At 39.8% G+C, this 21,254-nt stretch overlaps 1 protein-coding gene across 24 annotated transcripts in view; it reads right to left on the reverse strand.

The window, feature by feature from the left end:
• Positions 1 to 21,254, reverse strand: part of OVA4 (Nucleotidylyl transferase superfamily protein) — an 83,243-nt gene that overhangs the window by 58,765 nt on the left and 3,224 nt on the right. For 12 of the 24 annotated variants that reach the window (XR_016102122.1, XM_088954172.1, XM_088954182.1 and 9 more), the window contains exons 4-11: positions 12,771 to 12,812; positions 11,989 to 12,078; positions 11,765 to 11,887; positions 10,240 to 10,311; positions 8,754 to 8,866; positions 8,622 to 8,643; positions 8,474 to 8,539; positions 7,554 to 7,610 (exon numbers count right to left, since the gene is read on the reverse strand). Coding sequence is in view for 22 of the 24 variants with exons in the window: in XM_088954172.1 (XP_088810298.1) it covers positions 7,554 to 7,610; positions 8,474 to 8,539; positions 8,622 to 8,643; positions 8,754 to 8,866; positions 10,240 to 10,311; positions 11,765 to 11,887; positions 11,989 to 12,078; positions 12,771 to 12,812 (585 nt within the window). In the remaining 2 variants the exon portion in view is untranslated. Of the gene's footprint in view, positions 1 to 7,553; positions 7,611 to 8,473; positions 8,540 to 8,621; positions 8,674 to 8,753; positions 8,867 to 10,239; positions 10,312 to 11,764; positions 11,888 to 11,988; positions 12,079 to 12,770; positions 12,813 to 21,254 lie in introns of all 24 variants that reach the window. The other 12 variants (XR_016102121.1, XM_088954162.1, XM_088954180.1 and 9 more) reach the window with 1 other exon arrangement.

Genomic DNA, 21,254 nt, shown 5'->3' on the forward strand with positions numbered 1-21,254 from the left:
CGATGTCATTTGTGTTGGACGGACCCACCAGCAGATGAAGCACCACCTTCAATCTTGAAGTGACAAGTTGTTAAGCATAAGGACATCAATGTTAGGTATTGTGCATTAAATGGACAATCATGTTCAGTGTTTGGATCTTTGCAAATATTAGAAAACTCAGCTTAATATTTTGATTTGGGCTTACCAATGGACAGAAAAATCAATCTGCTTCATTAGGCAACTAGAGATAAAACATCTTATCTCCAAGCCAAAATCATTATAGCTGAGCCCAAAACATTTATTCCTCCCAACCCCCTGTTTTGTTAAAGAATCAGCTATATATATATATATATATATTTTTTTTTTTTTTTTTTTTGCACCCATTAAATTTTAATGTCCATGCCTTTAGTTATCCATTTATGTGGAGACAGTGAGAAGATCTAGCCACAGGGCTATTTTTGTACTTTTACTTCTTTTGTTGTACATCTATTTTTTGTGCTCTTTCTTTTGTACACTAAGGGCAGATTTGTCCTTTTACTCTCTTTAATATAAATATCTCTTTTAGGGTGTCGACAGTCACAAGGTGACACACCCACCAAACTGTTTGTTCTTTTCTCTCTTCCATCTCTGTCTTTTCGACTTGACTCTGACATGGTACCAGAGCAGGTCATGATCTGATCTGCATATAGTATCTTTTCAATCATCTCTATTGTTGCTGTCTCAAGAACTCTCTAACAGTATTTGGGAGGCTCTTGAGTGTCTTTGAATCTTCTCCCTAGAGAAGCTTCAGATCATTTCTCTGGACTGTTGCGCCATCAGATTTCTCCTTCTTGGATCTCCTTGTAGAGACATCGGATCAGCCTGAAATCTTAGATCTGGTGTCGCCCAGAGCAGATCTACTGAATCATTTTGGTTTTGTTTGCATCAGTTTTGATTTTGAAGGGTTTCAATCCAATTTTCAGTTCAGCAGAATACTACAGTTAGCTTTTTTGGACCTCGGCTGAAAGGTACCCTCTTTTCTACCCTCTGGTTCAAATTTTATTGATTTCCTGGAAGTGTGCATTGCTGTCTTTTGTCCTTCAATGGCATCAAAAAGAATGGAGGTTCTCCCTATTAAATTGAATGGCACAAACTATGCTTTATGGAAGTTTAACTTTCAATACCATGTCGAAGCCAAGGGCCTTTGGGGATATTTGGATGGTTTTGTAGCTAAACCTGATGATTTAGATATTAAGGGTCTTAATCAGTGGAAGATTGACAATGCAAAAATTGCATCATGGGTCCTAGGATCAGTCGAAACTGACACTGCAATTCCTATGAGAGGGTACAGGACTGCCTATGAGATGTATGAATACCTTGAGAAAGTTTATCAGCAATCGGACACCTCTAGACAGTACCAGATATAGGTTGACACCTTCACATATTATAAGGGAGAAAGGAAAGTCCATGAATACTATGTAGGGTTTATTAACCTCTGAACAGAGTATGAGTTGGTACACATGGGAAAGGATCCGTCACACAGTTGCGTGAAGTATATGAAGGAACACTTTGATAGAAGGAAGATTATGCATTTTCTAATGCATCTCAGGCCTGAATTTGAAATTATCAAATCTAATATCCTGAGCTGAGGAACACTTCCTGAATTAGATACTATTCTTGGAGAAATTCTGAGAGCTGAAACCAGATTTGCTACACATACCACTTTTGATGGGAGAAAAGATTCCAACATTGATGTTGTCTTCCTAGCAACAAAACCGAAAGGGAAGAAAGACTTCTCTAAAGTACAGTACTATGAATGTAAGGAGTTTGGGCATGTTGTCTCCCATTGCAAGAAAAAGAATACATGCACTTATTGCAAGCAATTCGGCCATATCATTACTGAATGCCCTATTCGGCCTTAGAAAAGTGGTGGATCAAATCAGAAGAAAGGAAGCTAAAGGCCTATCAAATTGTTGTAAATGGATCAGATGCCTCCTCTTCCATTACTTCTATGGCTGGCCAAAATGACACCTCTAGTGGCATGTCTGAAGAACGGATTCAACAGCTTATGTCCTTGGTCATCTCCTCAACCTTCTCTGCTATTGGCATGTCTAGTAAGTTGCCAACCTATTGTCCCTCACCAAATCACCTCTAGTATATTAACTCAGGAGCCTCTAGCCATATGACAGGGCCACACTTGGTCAATATCCTAAACCCCATCTTCCCAATAGACACATTGTCACCGTAGATGGTGAAAAATTAGATATACATGGCTGTGATGATTTATATTTACCTACCTCTAAGTCATCTCCGTTTCATTTATCCAAAATTTTATTTGTACCTAAGCTCACCACCAATTTGATTTCTATTGGCCAACCTGTAGAGGTGAAGGGGAAGAGGCATAGACTAGGACGACTATTTGCTCTAGAGTTTGAGAAGAATAAGGCTGCACCTGTTTCTACTTCTTGTTTGCTTTCTACTACTTCTTGTTTTGAGTCCTTTAATTGTAATAATGATTGGCATTTGTGGCATAAACACCTTAGCCATCTGTTTTCTAAGAAACTTGATCAGTTATTTGCTTCTGGTAGTTTACATGTTTCTGCTATTTCCTTTAAGAATGTTAATAAAGATTGCACTACTTGTGGCTTATGTAAGAATCATATTTTACCTTTTCCTTCTCACTCTGAGCATGCTACAATTCCTTTTCATTTAATACATAGTGATGTTTGGTCGTCTCCTATTGTTTCACTACTGGGTTATAAGTACTTTGTAACCTTTATTGATGGCTGCACCCATTTCACTTGGGTTTATTTTCTTCGAAAGAAATCTGAAGTTTATTCTGTGTTTAAACACTTTCATACTTATGTTACTACCCAATTTGATGTCTAGATATGTGTGCTACGATTGGATTTAGGGGGAGAGTATTTTGATGGGGATTTCCAAACTTACTTAAAACAACATGGAATTCAATCCCAAAAATCTTGTCCAAGCACCCAACAACAAAACGGGGTAGCAGAAAGGAAGAATGGGCATATCTTGAGTGTAGTCAAAACACTTCTACAGGATTGCCACGTACCCTCTTGGTTTTGGGTGGAGGCAGCCAGCACTGCTATGTATCTCATAAATCATCTTCATTCATCTGTTTTAAATAATTCTTCCTATTTCCAATCTCTCTTCCACAAACCTCCAAATCTATCTATGCTTAGGGTTTTTGGCTGTGCTTATTTTGTTCACCTTCCACCTCATGAATGCACAAAGCTAACTACACGAGCGGCTTTGTGTGCCTTTATGGGGTACCGTTCTGAACATAAAGGATTCCTATGCTATGATCCTTTATGGAGTATAGTGTGTCTTTTTTTGAACATATTGTAAAATTTCCAGCTCCTTCCACTTCCTTGTTACATAGTTTTGACTCTATAGGTACCTCAAGCATACCAATATCACCTCCGCAACAACTTCAAACCTACTTCAGGAAGCAACGGTCTTCTTCAGTCTCAATGCCCCCCTCCGCTCCACCACCAGCTGCTAATCCAATCACTCCAATTGCCCCAGTAAGTGCACCTGATCCTCCACTTGAACCCACTTTACATCGTTCTTCTAGAAATTCTCGCCCACCTAACGCTATGGTTTTTCACCGAACCATAGCTCCTTCTCTGCTATTTTATCTACCACAAACATTCCCAAATCTTACCAACAAGCTGTAGTAGAACCACATTGGAAAGATGCCATGGATTCTGAGATCCAAGCCCTTCTTGAGAATGACACTTGGGACTTGGTCAAAGCTCCACCTGAGACATCTCTCATAGGGAATCGATGGGTCTAATTCGTGAAACTGAAATCTGATGGGGCCTAGATAATTACAAGGCCAGGTTGGTTGCACAAGGCTATAAACAGGAATATGGAATAGACTATGAGGAGACCTTTGCTCTTGTAGCAAAATGACCATTGTACGACTTCTGATGGCTATATATGCAGCCAAATAGTAGACATCCATCAAAAGGATGTAAAGAATGCTTTCCTCCATGGGGAGTTGAAGGAGACAATCTATATGAAGCCCCCTCCTAAATATTGTACAAACCCACAGCTTGTTTGTCGTCTGAAGAAGTCACTCTATGGCTTGAAGCAAGCTCCTAGAGCCTGGTTTGAGAAGTTCAGATCTGTTATCACTGACACAGGCTTTATCCAGAGTTCTTCAAATTATTCTTCATTCATTTTAAGGCAGAAGCAAGGAGTGACAATCTTACTTCTTTATGTCGATGATATACTCATTACAGGGGATGGTGTAGAAGGAATTACTGAGATGCAACAGTTACTTAGTAAATCCTTTAAGATAAAGAACTTGGGGCCTCTGACATATTTCTTAGGGCTTAAAGTGAGCCGAAACTCTCGAGGCTATTTTGTTAACCAACAAAAGTATGTGGTTGATCTAGTTAAACTGGCCAATCTCAATGACTCCAAGACTATGGATACCCCACTAGAACTGAATTTGAAACTCTACAAAGATGATGGTTCTCTTCTGGAAGGTCATACTCTTTATCACCAACTAATAGGGAGTTTAATCTATCTCACCATGACTCGGCCGAATATATCATATGCAGTTCAGTTGGTGAGCCAGTTTGTGTCTTCTTCAAGACCTCATTTATTTGCAGTTCGTCAGATCATAAGATATGTATGGGGCACTTTATCACATGGGATATTTTTCTCCTCTTCATCTCCCGTTAACCTTACAACTTATGTGGATGCTAATTGGGATGGATGCCCTGACACCCGGACGATCCACTACCGGTTGGTATGTATTCTTAGGCAATTTCCTTATCTCGTGGAAGTGGAAGAAACAACCTATTGTATCAAAATCTTCCATTGAATTTGAGTACAAAGCTATGTCTTCCATGTATAGTGAAATCATATGGCTCCGAGCTATCCTACTTGAAATACTTAATGAACCATCACCGTCAATTCCTCTATATGCAGACAATGCCAATGCAATCAAAATTGCCTCCAACCCTGTCTTCCATGAGCGCACCAAACATATATAAGTTAATTGCCGCTTCATCTGCAATCTCCTTCTTGAGGGTGTTATATCTCTTCCTCACAGGGGCGGAGCTAGGGGGGACCCAAGGGAGCCATGGCTCCCTTATGGTCCAGAAATTTGCACACTCAATACATTTTTATATGTAACTTTGTTCCCTGCCCTCACTTTTCACCCAATGATTGCCCCCTCCCCCCTATGGCCCATCCATAAGTTTTGGCCCCCCTCATAAAAAATTCATGGCTCTGCCCCTACTTTCTCATGTCTCCTCCAGGCCCCACTTGGCAAACCTATTGACAAAAGCAATGACAAAAGTTTGAGGGGGAGTGTAGATATAGTGAGAAGATCTAGTCATAGGGCTATTTTTGTACTTTTACTTCTTTTGTTGTACATCTATTTTTTGTACTCTTTCTTTTGTACACTAAGGGAAGATTTGTCCTTTTACTTTCTTTAATATAAATATCTCTTTTAGGATATCGGCAGTCACAAGGTGACACACCCACCAAACTGTTTGTTCTTTTCTCTCTTCTTCAGCCACAAAAACGAAGTGGGAGCAAAGAAGCTTACCATGTCAGATGGAGGAGTCCACCTGCAACCAAAGAAAGCAAGGAACCAAGCCCAAATGTCTATAGAAAATGAGCAAGAGATTAATAGGTGAAAGTAGGACTCCCCAGAACTCTTCATTCTAAACAAAAGCTGCTACTCTAGGAGGGATAGGTCTCCCCCAGAACTATGGAAAAGGCCGCATTGGGTGCATTGCATAAGAAAAGAAAGAATCACAAGAAAAGAAACTAGAAGGATAACCTAGCCATCAAATAAGATGGGTCAAGAGATGACCACAAATCTGAACCAAAAGATAACCTAGCCATCTCTCTTGAAGTGGTGACAATCTCCTTGTACAGAAAAAGTTCAAGTTCATCCTATGTTTTCCTTTTCTTTTTCTTTTGTTTTGCTTCTTTAGGGATGGAAACCACCTAAACACTAGCTCGCCCAATCCCCTAAGCACCAACATCAGGAGATACAAATGGAAAACAAGAACACCAATCAAAACCACCAATTAAAACTTTGCATAATTACTTCACAACTTCAGTGACTTAGGCAAGATCCTCTTTACTACTCTTAAGAACCTTTTTGTTAGGCCCAACCCCAAATAAACCCCCTTTCATCCTCGCTAAGACTTTTGAAACCTGAATAGGACAATGGCTTTTTTTTTTACTTAGGAAACGCTAAACAGCATTAGGAAACTTCTCAACATCCTTGAATTCCAAAGTGCAAACATTGAAATTCCTTTATCATTGTCCCCTACTACTCCAGATGATTCCATCCTCTCTTGAAATTCCTCAAAGCTCAAATTAAAACCACCCTCTTTATTTAACTTCTCTTCCTCCATCTCTCTAAATGCCTTCCTTGCAAACTCTTCCACCTCCCCCCCCCCTCCCCAAAGAAAAAACAGACCCAATACTTTACTAACCTCCAACTCTGCATTCATGACTTTATCAATGTCAATCATACATTCAACTGGATGTATCTCAATAGACCTCATCCGATTGATCATCCCCCCACCCCAGACTCGACCTCCTCTTCTCCATATATTTCTACTTAGGGTTGGACATTTATTGTAAAGAAATAAATAAATCCACATCCTTTTTAATCTAGAAACTTAGATATTATACAGCACATATTAGGCCATAGGTTATGTTCAGAAGTTACAATTATATGATAGCATTTAAGTTATCTTACCACCAAAATAGGTATGGTATTTAGTAAGCATTTGATCACCATTGAGTATTGTAGAGACGATGGACCAAATGGGCCATAGTTTCTTGTTTTTATTTAATTCTGTTTATGTTTTATGTTTGTGATTAGTGGACCTTAGTTATAGGTCTGCTTTCTTTCTTTTATTATTGCTTTTAGTACTGGCCTCCCTACTAAGGGTATTCATGTAATTGTACTCATTTTACAATTAAAGAATAAAAGATAATTGTGGAGGAATGGAGAGAGGTTCGATTGACTCTCTTCCTTCTTCCCTTCTTCCTTTCTCTTCCATCTTCTTCTTCCACACTTTCTCTCTTCAATCTTCCTCTTCTTTTCTACTTTATTTCAGATTGTTACAGGTGGGATTTACAGATAGTATCAGGTCTTTAATGGACAGATCCAGGACCAAGGGTAGCTATGCCAAACCTGATGGGACCTGTTTCTGGCTTTACATAAATAGAAATTGGATCTGGATATATCTGGACATGGTCCAGACCCAACCCATGGCCACCCCTGGTTTGTACTTTGTAAATGCTTCCCAAGGCAACCAATGTAAAAAGAATAAATGTTATAGCTCTTCGATGAGTTCCTACAATTGATGCATTTTACTTTTTCTGCTAACAATTAAAACACCAACTGACTTCAATCATTGAGATGAGCACATTTTGATGCCTTAACCAAAGCATGCAGAGATAAGCATAAATTGAAATTTATGTATGTACACCATATCACCTATGGTTCACATATTGATTATGAATGAATTACAATACATATCGCTGTGCATGCAAAGAAAAGAAAGTCAACTACCGACATCTTTTGGGTCCAAGAGATTGATACGGGACTGATCTGACGGCGCAGACTTGGACATCTATAGACAACAACCAAGCCAAGAATCAGTAGATGTTTGAGCATGCTTTTAGAAGTTCATCAATGTTGCATATACATTGCCACCACTTTCCAGCAGGATTAATATTTAAAGTAAAGATGAATTTTACTTCTCAAAAAAAAAAAAGTAAAGCTGTACAAGTCAAAGAGTTTCATCTTAATCAGGTCCACACGTTTTAAACTTTTCAGTGAAACAAGAAAGGTGGAAGAAAACAATCATTAGATGTCTGAACAAAATTTTAGATGTTCAGGCACGCCTGAAGAATGCAACTATGACTTCAATCACCCCAGATAAGGTGGGAAAATGGGGTACTTTGTACTAAGCACTGCCTTGTAATGATAAGCATACCATAGTTTATATGCATTTAAGACTCAAGAGCAACTGCTCTGGCCTTTGAAAGAGAAAATTTGGACTCCATGCAAGATGGCTCTAAATTGCAGTAATGCTTGAAAGGTAAGAATTGACTGATGGAGGTGGAGACATGAGAGTTTTGGCCCAAAAGAAACTTGATGACCTACTTACCCTTATATAATGGAATAGACAAGTCTTTGTTCTCACTCATCTAGGTTGCACTGGAATAACTCTTAGAAGGATCTGGTTGCATACAGAAAATATCTACATGATGACACGTGCTTTGACTACCATGACCTTAAAGCCTAGTCATGAGTTCCTGACAACAATTATTTTAACCCTACATTTAGCCTTTAGATTAAAATCATGTAACTTAACATCAGATCTAATAACCTAGGTTTCAACAAATCCCCTGTAACCCTTTTTTGTCTCCCATGTGTAGCTGTTTAACTTTAAACTACATTTATAGATTCAAAATCATAAACCTTTGGTACCTTAGAAAGACCATCAGTGAGAGACATTACACGAGCTCCAGCTGGTGGTATGAGAGGTTCAGGCACCTAGAACAGTATATTGATTAAGGTAAGAGTCGCTCTGATTTGACATCAACTAGGCATCAAGGAATGGAAATAAGGAATCCACCTTAAAAATAGCACCACCGCGTCTGTCACCAGAATAACATAGGCAATCAAATCTATAATGTACAAAGAAGCATAAAATATTGAACCTTAAGAAATAATGTTCATATATAAATGGAAAATTTGCTTTTCTTACCCTCCCATTTTCTTCCACTTCCTCCCTCCGTATAAATTATTGATTCGCTCAGCCAGTTCACGAGTTAACTCCATATGTTGCTTCTGATCCTCACCAACTGGGACAAAGTCCGACTGTAGAATCATGATGCAACTAGTAAGAATCAAGTATTCTGTAAGTATATCAGAAAGTACAATTAAGAGCAAAATACACATTAAATAGTAAAAGTAAATAAATAACTGAAAAGAACTCACCTATTCCCAACACCATCTCAAATTGAAAAAAACAAGATTGGTTTTTCCTTTTTTCTCTTTGAGATTTCTAGATAAATAAATGTTCTTTTTTGATAAATAGAAAGATAAATATATAATAGACTCCAAACTCCAATGCAAGGTTTGAGATAAAAGAAAAAGAAAAGCCAGTCATTATTGTGTGGTCTGTGGGAACCTAGACATCATGTACCAGTCAGTACAACATTTGCATAATTTCCTTCAAGTGAGGTTCTGTGGGGAGACTAGACATCATGTACCAGTATAACAGTTACAACAGCAAGCAACACACTTGCCACTTCCTTCAAGTGGAGTATGTGGGGAACCTAGAAATCATGTATCAGAAATTCACTATAACAGTTGCAAAACCAAGCAATAATATTTGCCACTTTCTTTAACTGTTTTAGTTTTAAAATATTTCATTCAGAAGAAAACAATTAATAGGGTCCTCTCCTGTACAGCTTTAGCATATCATCAGCTCTCGTAAGGGTTTCCCTCCCATCCTCACTTTCTTTAATTTATATTTTCCTTTCCTTGGCAAAAAAAAACAATTAAATAGTATTAAAATAGTATTTGAATCAATGTTTTAAAACACAGAGGCGCAAGGAATTCCACTAATTGGAGGTGTGAGTCATAGTTCAGAATGTAAGAGGCATAAGTCTCCTTAAGAGGAAGGGGATGAGGAAGAAGAGGGAGGATTTCGTCTTTTTTTTATGAATATGTCTTGTATTAAGAAGAACGAAAATGCTTTAACACCAGCTGAAAGGGATGGTCTTGTTGAAGCCCCCCAGCCAAGAGGGTCCCAGCCCAAACTTTCTTTCCCCTTCTCTTTCCTTCTTTTCCCTTTCCTTTTTTCTTTCTTTGTTTCTTTCTTTTTGTATGAGGCACATGAGGCATACACCTCTGGGCGTATGAGACATATGCATCTGGCATATGCACACCTCAGGGTGTTTTGGGGGTGCCTCACCTGGAAGCGATCATGCCTTTTAAAACACTGATTAGAACTTAATTACCAGATAACATAGCTGGATAATAGCACTTTGAGAAACAACATTTAGTGACAGATTTCTTTGGCATTGTTTAAACATATAACCAAATAGACCCAGGCCTAATACTATTAAAACATCATCATTTAGTATCGTAAAAAAATGTTCAAAAGATGTTTCCCAGAGAATGGCAATTTTGTGCACGTCATGTTAAATAATGTTAAATAAACAGCTCAATGAGTAAAAGACCACCTGATATAAAAGAATATCAGAAGCCATCAGAACAGGATAAGTAAGAAGTGCAACCCCAACATTTTCGTCACCCTACAAGACATTATGGAAATATCAGAAAATATTTGAAATGCTCAACAAAATTAAGTTGTGTTTTGAAACCAGGAACAAGTCCCCTGTGAACAAGAAAACTAAGAATAAAATAATACTCCAGGGTTCTTAATAGAGAACAGAAATATTTTCCATGCTTGCAGGTAGAGGCTTATAAAAAAGGGTTTGCAGATAAAAGTTAGGGATACAGAATAAAACATTTGAAAAGGGAAAATTAGTTATTGAAAACATAATGCTAAGGTGGAAAGTATGGCAACTTTAGCATTATATAAGTTGACATTCTGTTTGAAGTTGGGATATCCATTTGACCTAATTAAGTGCTACAGAATGGACCTTTATTTGGGACTCCAATAGGCTTGTAGTTTATAGTCTGTGTTCAAGCAGCTTATGTTTCTTAAGAGTCAATAGTCAAGTTATGCATAGTTCTTGAGGTTCCAATATAAATCCAATCTTGAGATCCATGTTCCATTTCTAAGTTAGGTTAGAAAGGAAATGGTTATAGTTATACTAGGGTGATAAATAGGAAGGGGTACATTTGCAAGATATCTAAAATTTAGGAAGTTCTTATTTACTCTATTATAGAGAAGATGTACAAAGCAGATAAGAGTCGTTTGTTTATTTTCAGTGCATAAATTCTATTTCTCCTCCATTGATCTATTGGTCATGTGGTAGAAGTTTGGAAGTTCGTATTTACTTTTGAACTCAGATTCAGATCTGGCACTTTCTAACCACTGATCCAGGCCCAGCCAGTTGACTGGCAACTCAGTTACCCAATAACAAATCTGGTTCAGATCAACATCTAGTGTGCTATATCCAAAAAAACTATTGACTTTGTCAATGACCCATTACCCATTCACTGGATTACCTACTCTTGTTTTGAATTTCTAGCTTTCATGGCATCACAGATTAATACATTGACCCAGATAGTTGAACCAGTGACCTATCCATCAGAAAGGAAAATGATTCAGCCTCCAGGTCAGATTTTAAAACATTGTTCAGATCTGAAGTGTTTGTTTTTCTTTCAGGTAAAGACCAGAATCATGATAGTTTATTCCAGTTTAGCTTCATAATCTTGATCATTGGATAAGATATTCACTTGTTGCCTTCATTTCATCACTGCACCACCATTATATAAATCCATTATGAGCTTTTGCTCAACCATAGGTTTTATCCATTTTCTTCCTCCAACCAACCAACTACATTATCATAACCCCTCATAATCATGTCCATACCTTTATCGCAGTTTCTGCATCTTTAACCATAGGAACATCATGGTATGATAGCATATATTACCTGCCCTTCCCATCAACCAAACAGGGACCCAAGATGTCTTTGCAGCAATAAGTCCATATGCTATAAAACTTAAAACAATAGAAGGTTTAGAAAAAAATAATAAAATAAATGGCCGTTGTTATCCCCTATAGAAACAACATACCGCCTTGCGGGATTTCTCTTTAAATTGAATCATTCTATTCAGCCAGCCAATGGGTGTAGCTGAACTCAGTAACCACATCAGTTCTATGTGAGCCCGAACATGAGACTGCACAAAAATGGATGCCTGCATATCCAAAACAAATTAAAAGGCTCATTTGGTGGTTGTCAGCACAACTACAAGCTTTTCAATTTCCTAAGCAGAAGGATAGGATAATTCCCCTAGACCTTGGAGGTGTCTATACCACATGCCAAATAAATGGCAGCTGTATTCTTTGTTGCTTTGGAAAGCAGTTGTGCATCATACGGTAAAGTAATCTGTTAAGGACAAAATTAAATGTGGTCAAAAATACTTCATATCATATAAAAAGCATATGGCAACTGGTAATCAAAGCAATATACTTTTGAAGTTCAACAAATTTAGTTTACCTTCTTTCAAGATATATAAAGAAAGCCATATACAAAAAAAAAAAGTCCTACCCATAAAAAGATAGACTATATAAACCTCTGACATAAGAGTAAAAATATAGGAAACCACAAGATCGATCAATCACAAAGGCAAAGGTTGTGTTTGGACCCTTTCTGTTTCTACCTCAAAAATTTTGGGTTTATCAATACAAATTGGTGACAGATACATATTGTCACATCACATATGAGAGTCACTTCAGCTAGAATGATTTGACTTCACCCCCCCCCCCCAATCAGGAAACGTCAATTTGACATTACAGCTATAAACATCAATGATTATTCCCACACATGCATTTTTACGATCTGTCTGTTTCAACTATTAAAAGCCTCAAATAACAGTTGTATGCCAATTTGTGTTGATCAACCTAAAACGTTCAGGTAGAAACAGAACATACAACCAAAATGTTTAGTAGCAGGTTAGAAGTTACAAATATTTCATGTAATCAAGCAGTTACGGTAATTGACTCAGTACAGTAGTAAAACATATATAAACAAGGTTTAAACCTAAAAGGAAAAATAAAAATAAAACTTCTGAAACATACCGCATGTAGGTCAACAATAAAGAACAGTGCCTCATAAGAATTCTGCAAGGAGAGAAATACAACATGGTTATTGTGACATCATGTCAATAACAACAATGGTTTTGCTGGACGGCTGATAGTAGCAATACTCACATGGTACATCAGCCAATCAAAATTAACAAGTTGATGACACTCCCTTTAAAATTTAAAATATATATCATTGTAAAAGTAAATTGGATGAATATGTGACTAGAAAGGTCAAATCCACTAACATTAAACCTTAAGTCCAAGTTGGATGGATATAAAAATCATGGGTCAGCATGAATTTTGTGTTACTTTCTTAAAATAAAAGTATCAGTTGTAAGAAACTGTTTTTTTTTTATTAGAAACGATAACTTTTAGAGATAAATTAACCTGAAATACAGAATTCAACCCTTATTAGAAAAGGATGATCCAATAAACATCAAACATTACAGCACTGCCCAAAAAAGACTCTCCCTTGCAGTCCCTTGTTTTGCTAGGGCGTCAGCAAAACCATTTGCTGATCTCCTTACCCACTTGAACCAAACACCCACCTCCCTTGTTATGCTAAGAATTTCCCTTATCATCTGCCTATATTGCCAAATTCCCAGCTGCCCTGATTGCATCCACCCAATTACCAACTTGGAGTCTCCCTCTATCTCAATCTGTTGTAGCCCCAACTGTTTGGCCAGTTTTACACCTTGATGTAGTGCCAAGATTTCTGCTCTTAAGGAATCTCCAACTCCTATACCAGATGGGCCTGGATTACCTATAGAGCTTCCATCAAAGTTCAGTTTCACCCTGTTAGTGGTGTTAGTGAAGGGGTATTTCGGTCTTTGTACTTGTTGAGAAGGTTGATGTGTATTGTTATGTTAGTTCGAGTGCTTCTTACTTAAAGAAGGGCACTTAAGTCTTTTCCATCAAGTTAATAATATAATAACAGGTCTGGCCAAATTTAGGGAGATGATCTTTCTCTAATTCGAACCAGCCTTTCTCTCTTTCCTCTCTTTTCTCTCTTCTTCTTTCTTCTCCTACTTGCTGTTTACTTTACTTTACAGTCAACGAACAAGACAGAATTCTAGGGCAGGTCAAACTTCAACATGGTATCAGAGCAAGGTTCAACAAATCAGACTTGCTAGAATTCTGTCTTCTGCGCATTCGAATTAGGGTTTCTCTTGGGTTTCTCAGCTGTGAGTTGGAGACTGGGAAAAGGGCTGAAAAGGAGTGATCGCCCTCTTCCCTAGGACGTTCCTATGCCTCCGATTGTGTCGTTGGTGATTGGTAGCTGTGGTTTCTAAGCCCTAGTTAGGGCTGGTACGTGTGGTGCAGTGGTGTCTCAGCCCTTCGTGTGGTTGGCCTTCAGGCGATGAGGTAAAGTTTTTTGTTATGCATATTTTCTGTTATGGAATACATGAGAGGTGTAGTACAGTTCGCATGATGGGTTTCAATTGCAGTGTGCTAGGGTTTATGCTAGGGTTTATTCTGGTTTGTGTGTGATTCAAAGGGCAATAGTGTGGATTAGGGTTTGTGGTGTTACAAGTGTGGTTTTCAGCACTTGATATCGCTGAAATCAGGTTGTAGACTTCGGTGAGTAGGGGCTGTGGTGTTGCAGTTTTTCAGCATTTAATACTGCTAAAATCAGTGTGCCGATTTCAGTGATTAGGGTTTGTGGTGTTGCAGTTCTCAGCATTTATTACTGTTGAAATCAGTGTGCAGATTTCGGTGAAGTGTCTGTGTGTAGTGTGCAGTGTGTAGTGCTCATAATTCAGTGCTCAGAATTCAGTAATAAGGGAGTTCAGCAATGGCAGATAACAGTGATAGTAAACCTAGTGTCATGATCTCTACTGACTACCTGAATGTCCAAATGACCTCCATTAAACTGAATGGAGAGAATTATGTTCCTTGGGGCAAGTCTGTAGAGGTTTTTTTGAAGGCAAAGAAGAAAGTGAAGCATATAAGAGAGGAGAAACCCCCCGCTAATTCTCAAGAGTATGAAGACTGGGAACAGGAAGATGCACAGATCATTACATGGTTGTGGAACAGTATGGAACCCAAAATCAGTGTGAACTTCATGTTTCTTGACACAGCCAAAGAGGTGTGGGATCATGCTAAGAAACTGTATTCAGGTCAGGATAATACCACTAGGGTATATCAACTGTATCAGGAATACTTCAATCTGCAACAGGGAAGTCAGAGCCTTGAGGAGTACTATGACAGTGTGAGGAATATCCGTAATGAGTTAAATGTCTATCATCCTCTCACTTCTGATGTCAAAGTTCAACAGTAACAGCGAGAGCAGCTTGATGTGACACGGTTTCTAGTGGGGCTGAAGTCTGAGTATGAACCAGTACGAGCTCAGATACTAGGGGGATCTGCTCTTCCATCTTTAGAGGAGGTGTTTGCTCGTCTTTGGAGGGCTTCCACTGGATCTATGGGTTCTAATGTCTCCGATAAATCAGCATTTGCAGTGTCGAGAGGTCGGGGTGGCAGAAGTGGGGCTCGAGGAGCCCAACCTGGCAGAAGTGGTAGTGGTGGATCTACACATACCCGTGGTGGTGGTCATACTGGAGGTAGAGATTCAAGAGGAGCTCGTGGTAGAGGACGTGGCTCGGGTCCACAGAAGTGTACTCATTGTGGATTGGATGGACATACCATTAACTACTACTACGACTTACATGGTCCTCCCTCAACGTGGGCCAACCATGCCATGACTAGTGACACCAGTTTCAGCTCTAGACAGGAGAACCGGTCAGCTGACCCGATGCCTTCTACCCCCTCAGATGGCCCAGGCAAGGAGATGGTGAGTGTTCCTCGGGATGAGTATGAGAGGTTTGTTCAATCCAAGTCGCAGCAGAACACAGCTTCCTTTGCACACTCAGGTATGGCTTGTTTGGCATCCACACCCAACCCCTGGATTATTGACTCTGGAGCCTCCGATCACATGACGGGAACTCCAGGTGTGTTTTCATCTCCCACTCATTGCTCAACATCACAATCCGTTACCCTTGCTAATGGCTCCACATCATCTATCTGTGGTGTTGGTAATGTTGACCTAGACCCTGTATCCCTATCCTCTGTTTTATATGTACCTAAGCTTCCATTTAATCTTATGTCTGTTAGTAAGCTGACCAAGTCCCTTAAGTGCTCCATCACATTTTACCCTTCTATGTGTGTTTTTTAGGATCTCAAGACGGGGATGAAGATTGGTGGAGGGCATGAAGCCGGTGGACTGTATTATCTTGATGGTGGTGGATGAACGTCGGCGGCCCTTCAGTCATCCATTTCTCCTCTCCAGTGGCATTGTAGATTTGGTCATCCTTCGCTGAAAGTGTTGCAGTCCTTAGTCCCTTCATTGAGTCAACTTTCTGTTTTAGATTGTGAGTCGTGTCAATTTGGGAAACACCATCGTGTTCCCTTTCGTTCTAGGGTCGATAACCGTGTGTCGAGTTTTTTTTCTTTAATTCATTCAGATGTTTGGGGTCCTTATAAAGTGATGTCATATAATGGATACAGATATTTTGTTATTTTTGTTAATGACTGTTCAAGAATGACGTGGCTCTATTTAATGAAAGAAAGAAGTGAATTATTTGCCATCTTCCAGAAATTTTATGCTGAGATCCGCAATCAATTTGGCGTTCACATCAAAATTTTTCGTTCTGATAATGGACGTGAATACTTGTCTTCATCCTTTCAAGAATACTTGGACCAACATGGCATTATACACCAAACTTCATGTACTTACACTCCGCAACAAAATGGGGTGGCTGAGAGAAAGAACCGCCATCTTGTAGAAACGGCACGCTCCCTCATGCACCACATGAATGTTCCCAAAACCTTTTGGAGCGATGCAATGCTCACCTCTTGTTTCTTAATTAATCGGATGCCCACGTCTATCCTTGATGGTCGTTCTCCTTTTAGTGTCTTATTCCCCAACATGTCTCCGTTTCCGCTTCCTCGGGTATTTGGGTGTGTCTGCTTCGTTCATAATCTGGGTCCCGGGACTGACAAGTTAGATGCACGTTCCCTGAAGTGTATCTTCCTTGGCTATTCCCGAACTCAGAAAGGGTACAAGTGTTATCATCCCAGCTCTCGTCGTTCCTTGGTATGTGCTGATGTTACATTCTTCGAGTTTACTCCATTCTTCGTCGGGTCCGGTGCTACTGCTTCCTCCTCATCACCACCACCTCTTCCTCTTCCTGTGGCTGATCCACCTCCTCTGGTTCCAGTCATGCCTATGTCCTTGCCTCCGGTGCCACCGTCGGTTGACCGTCCACCCATCCGTCACATGTATACACATCGCCCGCGTGTACCAGCTGTAGCTCCTCCAGCTTCATCACCGTCGACAGATCCAGCTCCAGCTCCGACACCAGCCTCCGACCTAGATCTTCCTATTGCCTTTCGGAAAGGTAAACGTACTTGCACCCTTCACCCTATTTCCAATTTTGTTTCACTTACCCACCTCTCCGCCTCCCATCGCCAGTTCATCTCTTTGTTATCCTCCGTGGTTGTTCCTAAGGATGTCCAGGAAGCCCTTACCTCTCCAGAGTGGTGTCGTGCTATGGAAGAAGAGCTCTCTGCTCTACATCATAATCACACTTGGGATCTCACCGCTCTTCCTCCTAGGAAGCAGGCTGTCGGTTGTAAGTGGGTGTATAGTGTTGAGTACTTGCCAGATGGTCGTGTTGAGTGCCTGAAGGCGCGGCTGGTTGCCAAAGGATACTCCCAAACCTATGGCATTGACTACATAGAGACATTCTCCCCGGTTGCTAAGATAGGGTCAGTTCGTGTCGTCATCTCCCTTGCAGCTACGTATGATTGGCCTCTCCATCAGCTAGATATCAAAAATGCCTTTTTGCATGGTGATTTGCTCGAGGAAGTCTACATGGAGCAACCACCAGGGTTTGTTGCTCAGGGGGAGGATGGTAAGGTATGCAGACTTAAGAAGGCTATTTATGGACTTAAACAGTCCCCTCGAGCATGGTTTGGTAGGTTCAGTGAGGTGGTCAAGAAGTTTGGTATGAAACAGTGCCAAGTTGATCACCCTGTCTTCAGTTTTGACTCTTCAGCAGGCAAAATAATATTGGTGGTGTATGTGGATGATATCGTTGTGACTGCGAATGATAAAATGGGCATTGACAGATTGAAGGCATTCCTACAGGAACACTTTCAGACAAAGGACCTTGGCAAGTTGAAATACTTCTTGGGCATAGAGGTAGCAAGATCTAAGCATGGCATTAATTTGTGTCAGAGGAAATATGTGCTCGATTTATTGGAAGAAACAGGGTTGTTGGATACTAAACCGACTGAGACACCTATGGAAACAAATACGAGGCTGAGCAGTGATATAGGTGAAGTATTTGAAGACCCTGGCAGATATCGACGGCTTGTAGGCAAACTAAACTATCTAACCATTACTCGGCCAGATATTTCATTTGCGGTTAGTGTGGTGAGTCAGTTCATGCAGAAACCTTTGGTCCCACATTGGAATGCAGTGCTAAGGATTGTGAGGTATCTGAAAGGAGCGCCTGGTCATGGTTTGCTGTACAGGAGTGGTGGAAAACTGGTAGTAGAAGGATACACCGATGCTGATTGGGCAGGCTCTATGTCTGAAAGACGATCCACCACAGGCTATTACACCTTTCTGGGGGGTAACCTAGTAACGTGGAAAAGTAAGAAGCAAACAGTTGTGGCAAGAAGCAGTGCAGAAGCAGAATATAGGGCCATGGCACATACTGCTTGTGAATTAGTGTGGCTGAGGAACCTTCTACAGGAGATAGGATATGACATCAGTACTCCAATGAAGCTCTATTGTGACAATCAGGCAGCAGTTCATATCTCTTCCAATCCAGTGTTTCATGAAAGAACCAAGCACATCGAAGTTGACTGTCATTTTGTGAGAGAGAAGGTGCTGAATGGGGTGATAGAAACTGCATATGTTAGTACGGGAAACCAGTGGGCAGACTTGTTTACAAAAGGTTTGAGTCGGGGGAGAGTGGACTACATATGTAACAAGCTGAGATTATATGATATATACTCACCAGCTTGAGGGGGAGAGTTAGTGGTGTTAGTGAAGGGGTATTTCGGTCTTTGTACTTGTTGAGAAGGTTGATGTGTACTGTTATGTTAGTTTGAATGCTTCTTACTTAAAGAAGGGCACTTAAGTCTTTTCCATCAAGTTAATAATATAATAACAGGTCTGGCCGAATCTAGGGAGATGATCTTTCTCTAATTCGAACCAGTCTTTCTCTCTTTCCTCTCTTTTTTCTCTTCTTCTTTCTTCTCCTACTTGTTGTTTACTTTACTTTACAGTCAACGAACAAGACAGAACTCTAGGGCAGGTCAAACTTCAACACACCCTTTGTTGTGCCGGTGGGGACCAAACTTCCTGTATCATAGCTTTGGAAGTAGTAGTAGATGCCACAATACCCCAACTTCTATAAATGTCTTCAACTGAGAAATCCTTAAAAAGATCACAGGATTTCAACCAACGGATAACCTTAGTAGTTATTCCTTCCACAACCTCTTCCTTGGATCTACATCTGCCTTTAAAGATCCTATTGTTTCTTTCCTCCCACACTGACCACAATACAGCAGCTCTAGTGGCTCTCCACATAATCCTTCCACGAACCGTTGGTTGCCTGTAAAAAGTTGGATCAAAGAGGTTCACCACGCTTGAGGAGGGAGTCCACCTATAGCAAGACTAAATAAAGAACACAAAGGGACATGAGATTAGTAAATGTGAAATTGTCTCACCAGAACCCAAACAGAGGCAACAAACATGGGGGGAGAGGCACATATTTGGCCTCTTTTTCTACAATAAATCCAAGGTGTTGATTTTTTGGAGTACCACTTCCCAACAAAAGGCCTGAATTTTAGGGGGTATAGGGCTACCCCACACCTCCTTTGAAGAAAAATTCCCTACAAGGTCAGAGGTTTGAAGCAAAATGTTATAGAAAGAAGAGCAATTGAAAAAACCAGAAGGGGAAGGTTTCCAAATTCTGTTATCTCTACAAGGACTGATCAAGAAAGACTTACCCTAACTGAGTGATCAAATCATCAACCATCCCCATTTCAGAATCCCTTAGACCTCTTCTCAAGCCCAAATCCCAGGAGTTATCAACAAACACTAAAGAGGTGACTTTTCTTTTGTTTTCAGACAAGGGGTAAATAGAAGGAAATCTATCTCTAAGGGAGTTTTCACCAACCCAAACATCTTCCCAAAACAAGACTTTATTTCCAACGCAAACATCATATTTGAAATAAGGAAGCATAAGAGGCAAAATACCTTGAATAGCTTTCTAAGGAGAACACTGAGAATCCCCAGGGTCGAGTCCTGCATCCCAGCCGTTATCTACCAATCCATGAATACTAACAATCACTCTAGACCAAAGTCTGTCTTGTTCCATCGGTAGTCTCCAAATCCATTTCCCCAGCAAAGCCATGTTTCTTAATCTTATATTTCCTAACCCAAGGCCTCCACCATCCCTACTCCTAGAAATCACCTCCCACTTCACTAAGTGATCCTTCTTAGTTTCCCCTGGTTCCCACAAGAAATCCCTCATTATCTTCTCTAACTGATTAGCTACTTTCATTGGTACTCTAAAGGTAGACAAGAAATAAACTGGCAGGTTGGCTTAGGTTGACTTGATTAAGGTTATCCTACCCCCTAAAGAGATGTAATTCCTCTTCCAATTTGCTAACCTCTTGGAGAATCTTTCAATTACAGGGTACCAAAAACTCTCAACCATTGGGTTCCCTCCCAGTGGTAGCCCCAAATATTGTAAAGGCCAGCCCCCCACTTCACACCCCAAAATCCTAGCTAGGGAATCCACCTACTCTCCACCTAGATTGCTGAAATCCTTTGGTTAGAGAGCGTCCTTCTTATTAGGAACCAAGGCAATAAAAGTTGCATTTGCTCCCGAGTTAAATTTGCCTCTCTCATAGAACTATTTAAAAACCTCCAACAAATCCTCTCTAATTATCTCCCAACAATCTCGATAGAAGTCCATAGAAAAAAGGAACAATAAAAAGGAATCCCACAAAATGAGGACACTTCAATTTTTAAAAGTAGGCAGCATCAGAAACGGCTTGTTCAAGTATCAGGGCATTATGATAATTTTATTTATATGGCACACTTACATGAACCAAATTAAATATTTCATCACATAAAAAGAAAGATCAGTGTACCAAAATCTGAAATAATGGTGTCAAACAGCATAAGTGTCAAATACAGCAAGAGTTCCTTTTTAGTCCATGATAAGAAAAGTAATTTATTATGATGATCGTATAAGAAAGCCATACCTGACGAGGCTAAAATCCAAACATGTGTAAATAAGCCAAGTAAAACAACCAACCAGAATCTATATCCAAAACAACAAGTGGAACAATAGAAAACTATACCTGACGAGGCTAAAATTCAAACATGTGTAAATAAGCCAAGTAAAACAACCAACCAGAATCAATATCCAAAACAACATGTCAACA

Source organism: Nelumbo lutea, chromosome 7, assembly GCF_056320005.1.
Source record: "Nelumbo lutea isolate HS-2025 chromosome 7, American lotus-T2T, whole genome shotgun sequence".
Lineage (NCBI taxonomy): Eukaryota > Viridiplantae > Streptophyta > Magnoliopsida > Proteales > Nelumbonaceae > Nelumbo > Nelumbo lutea.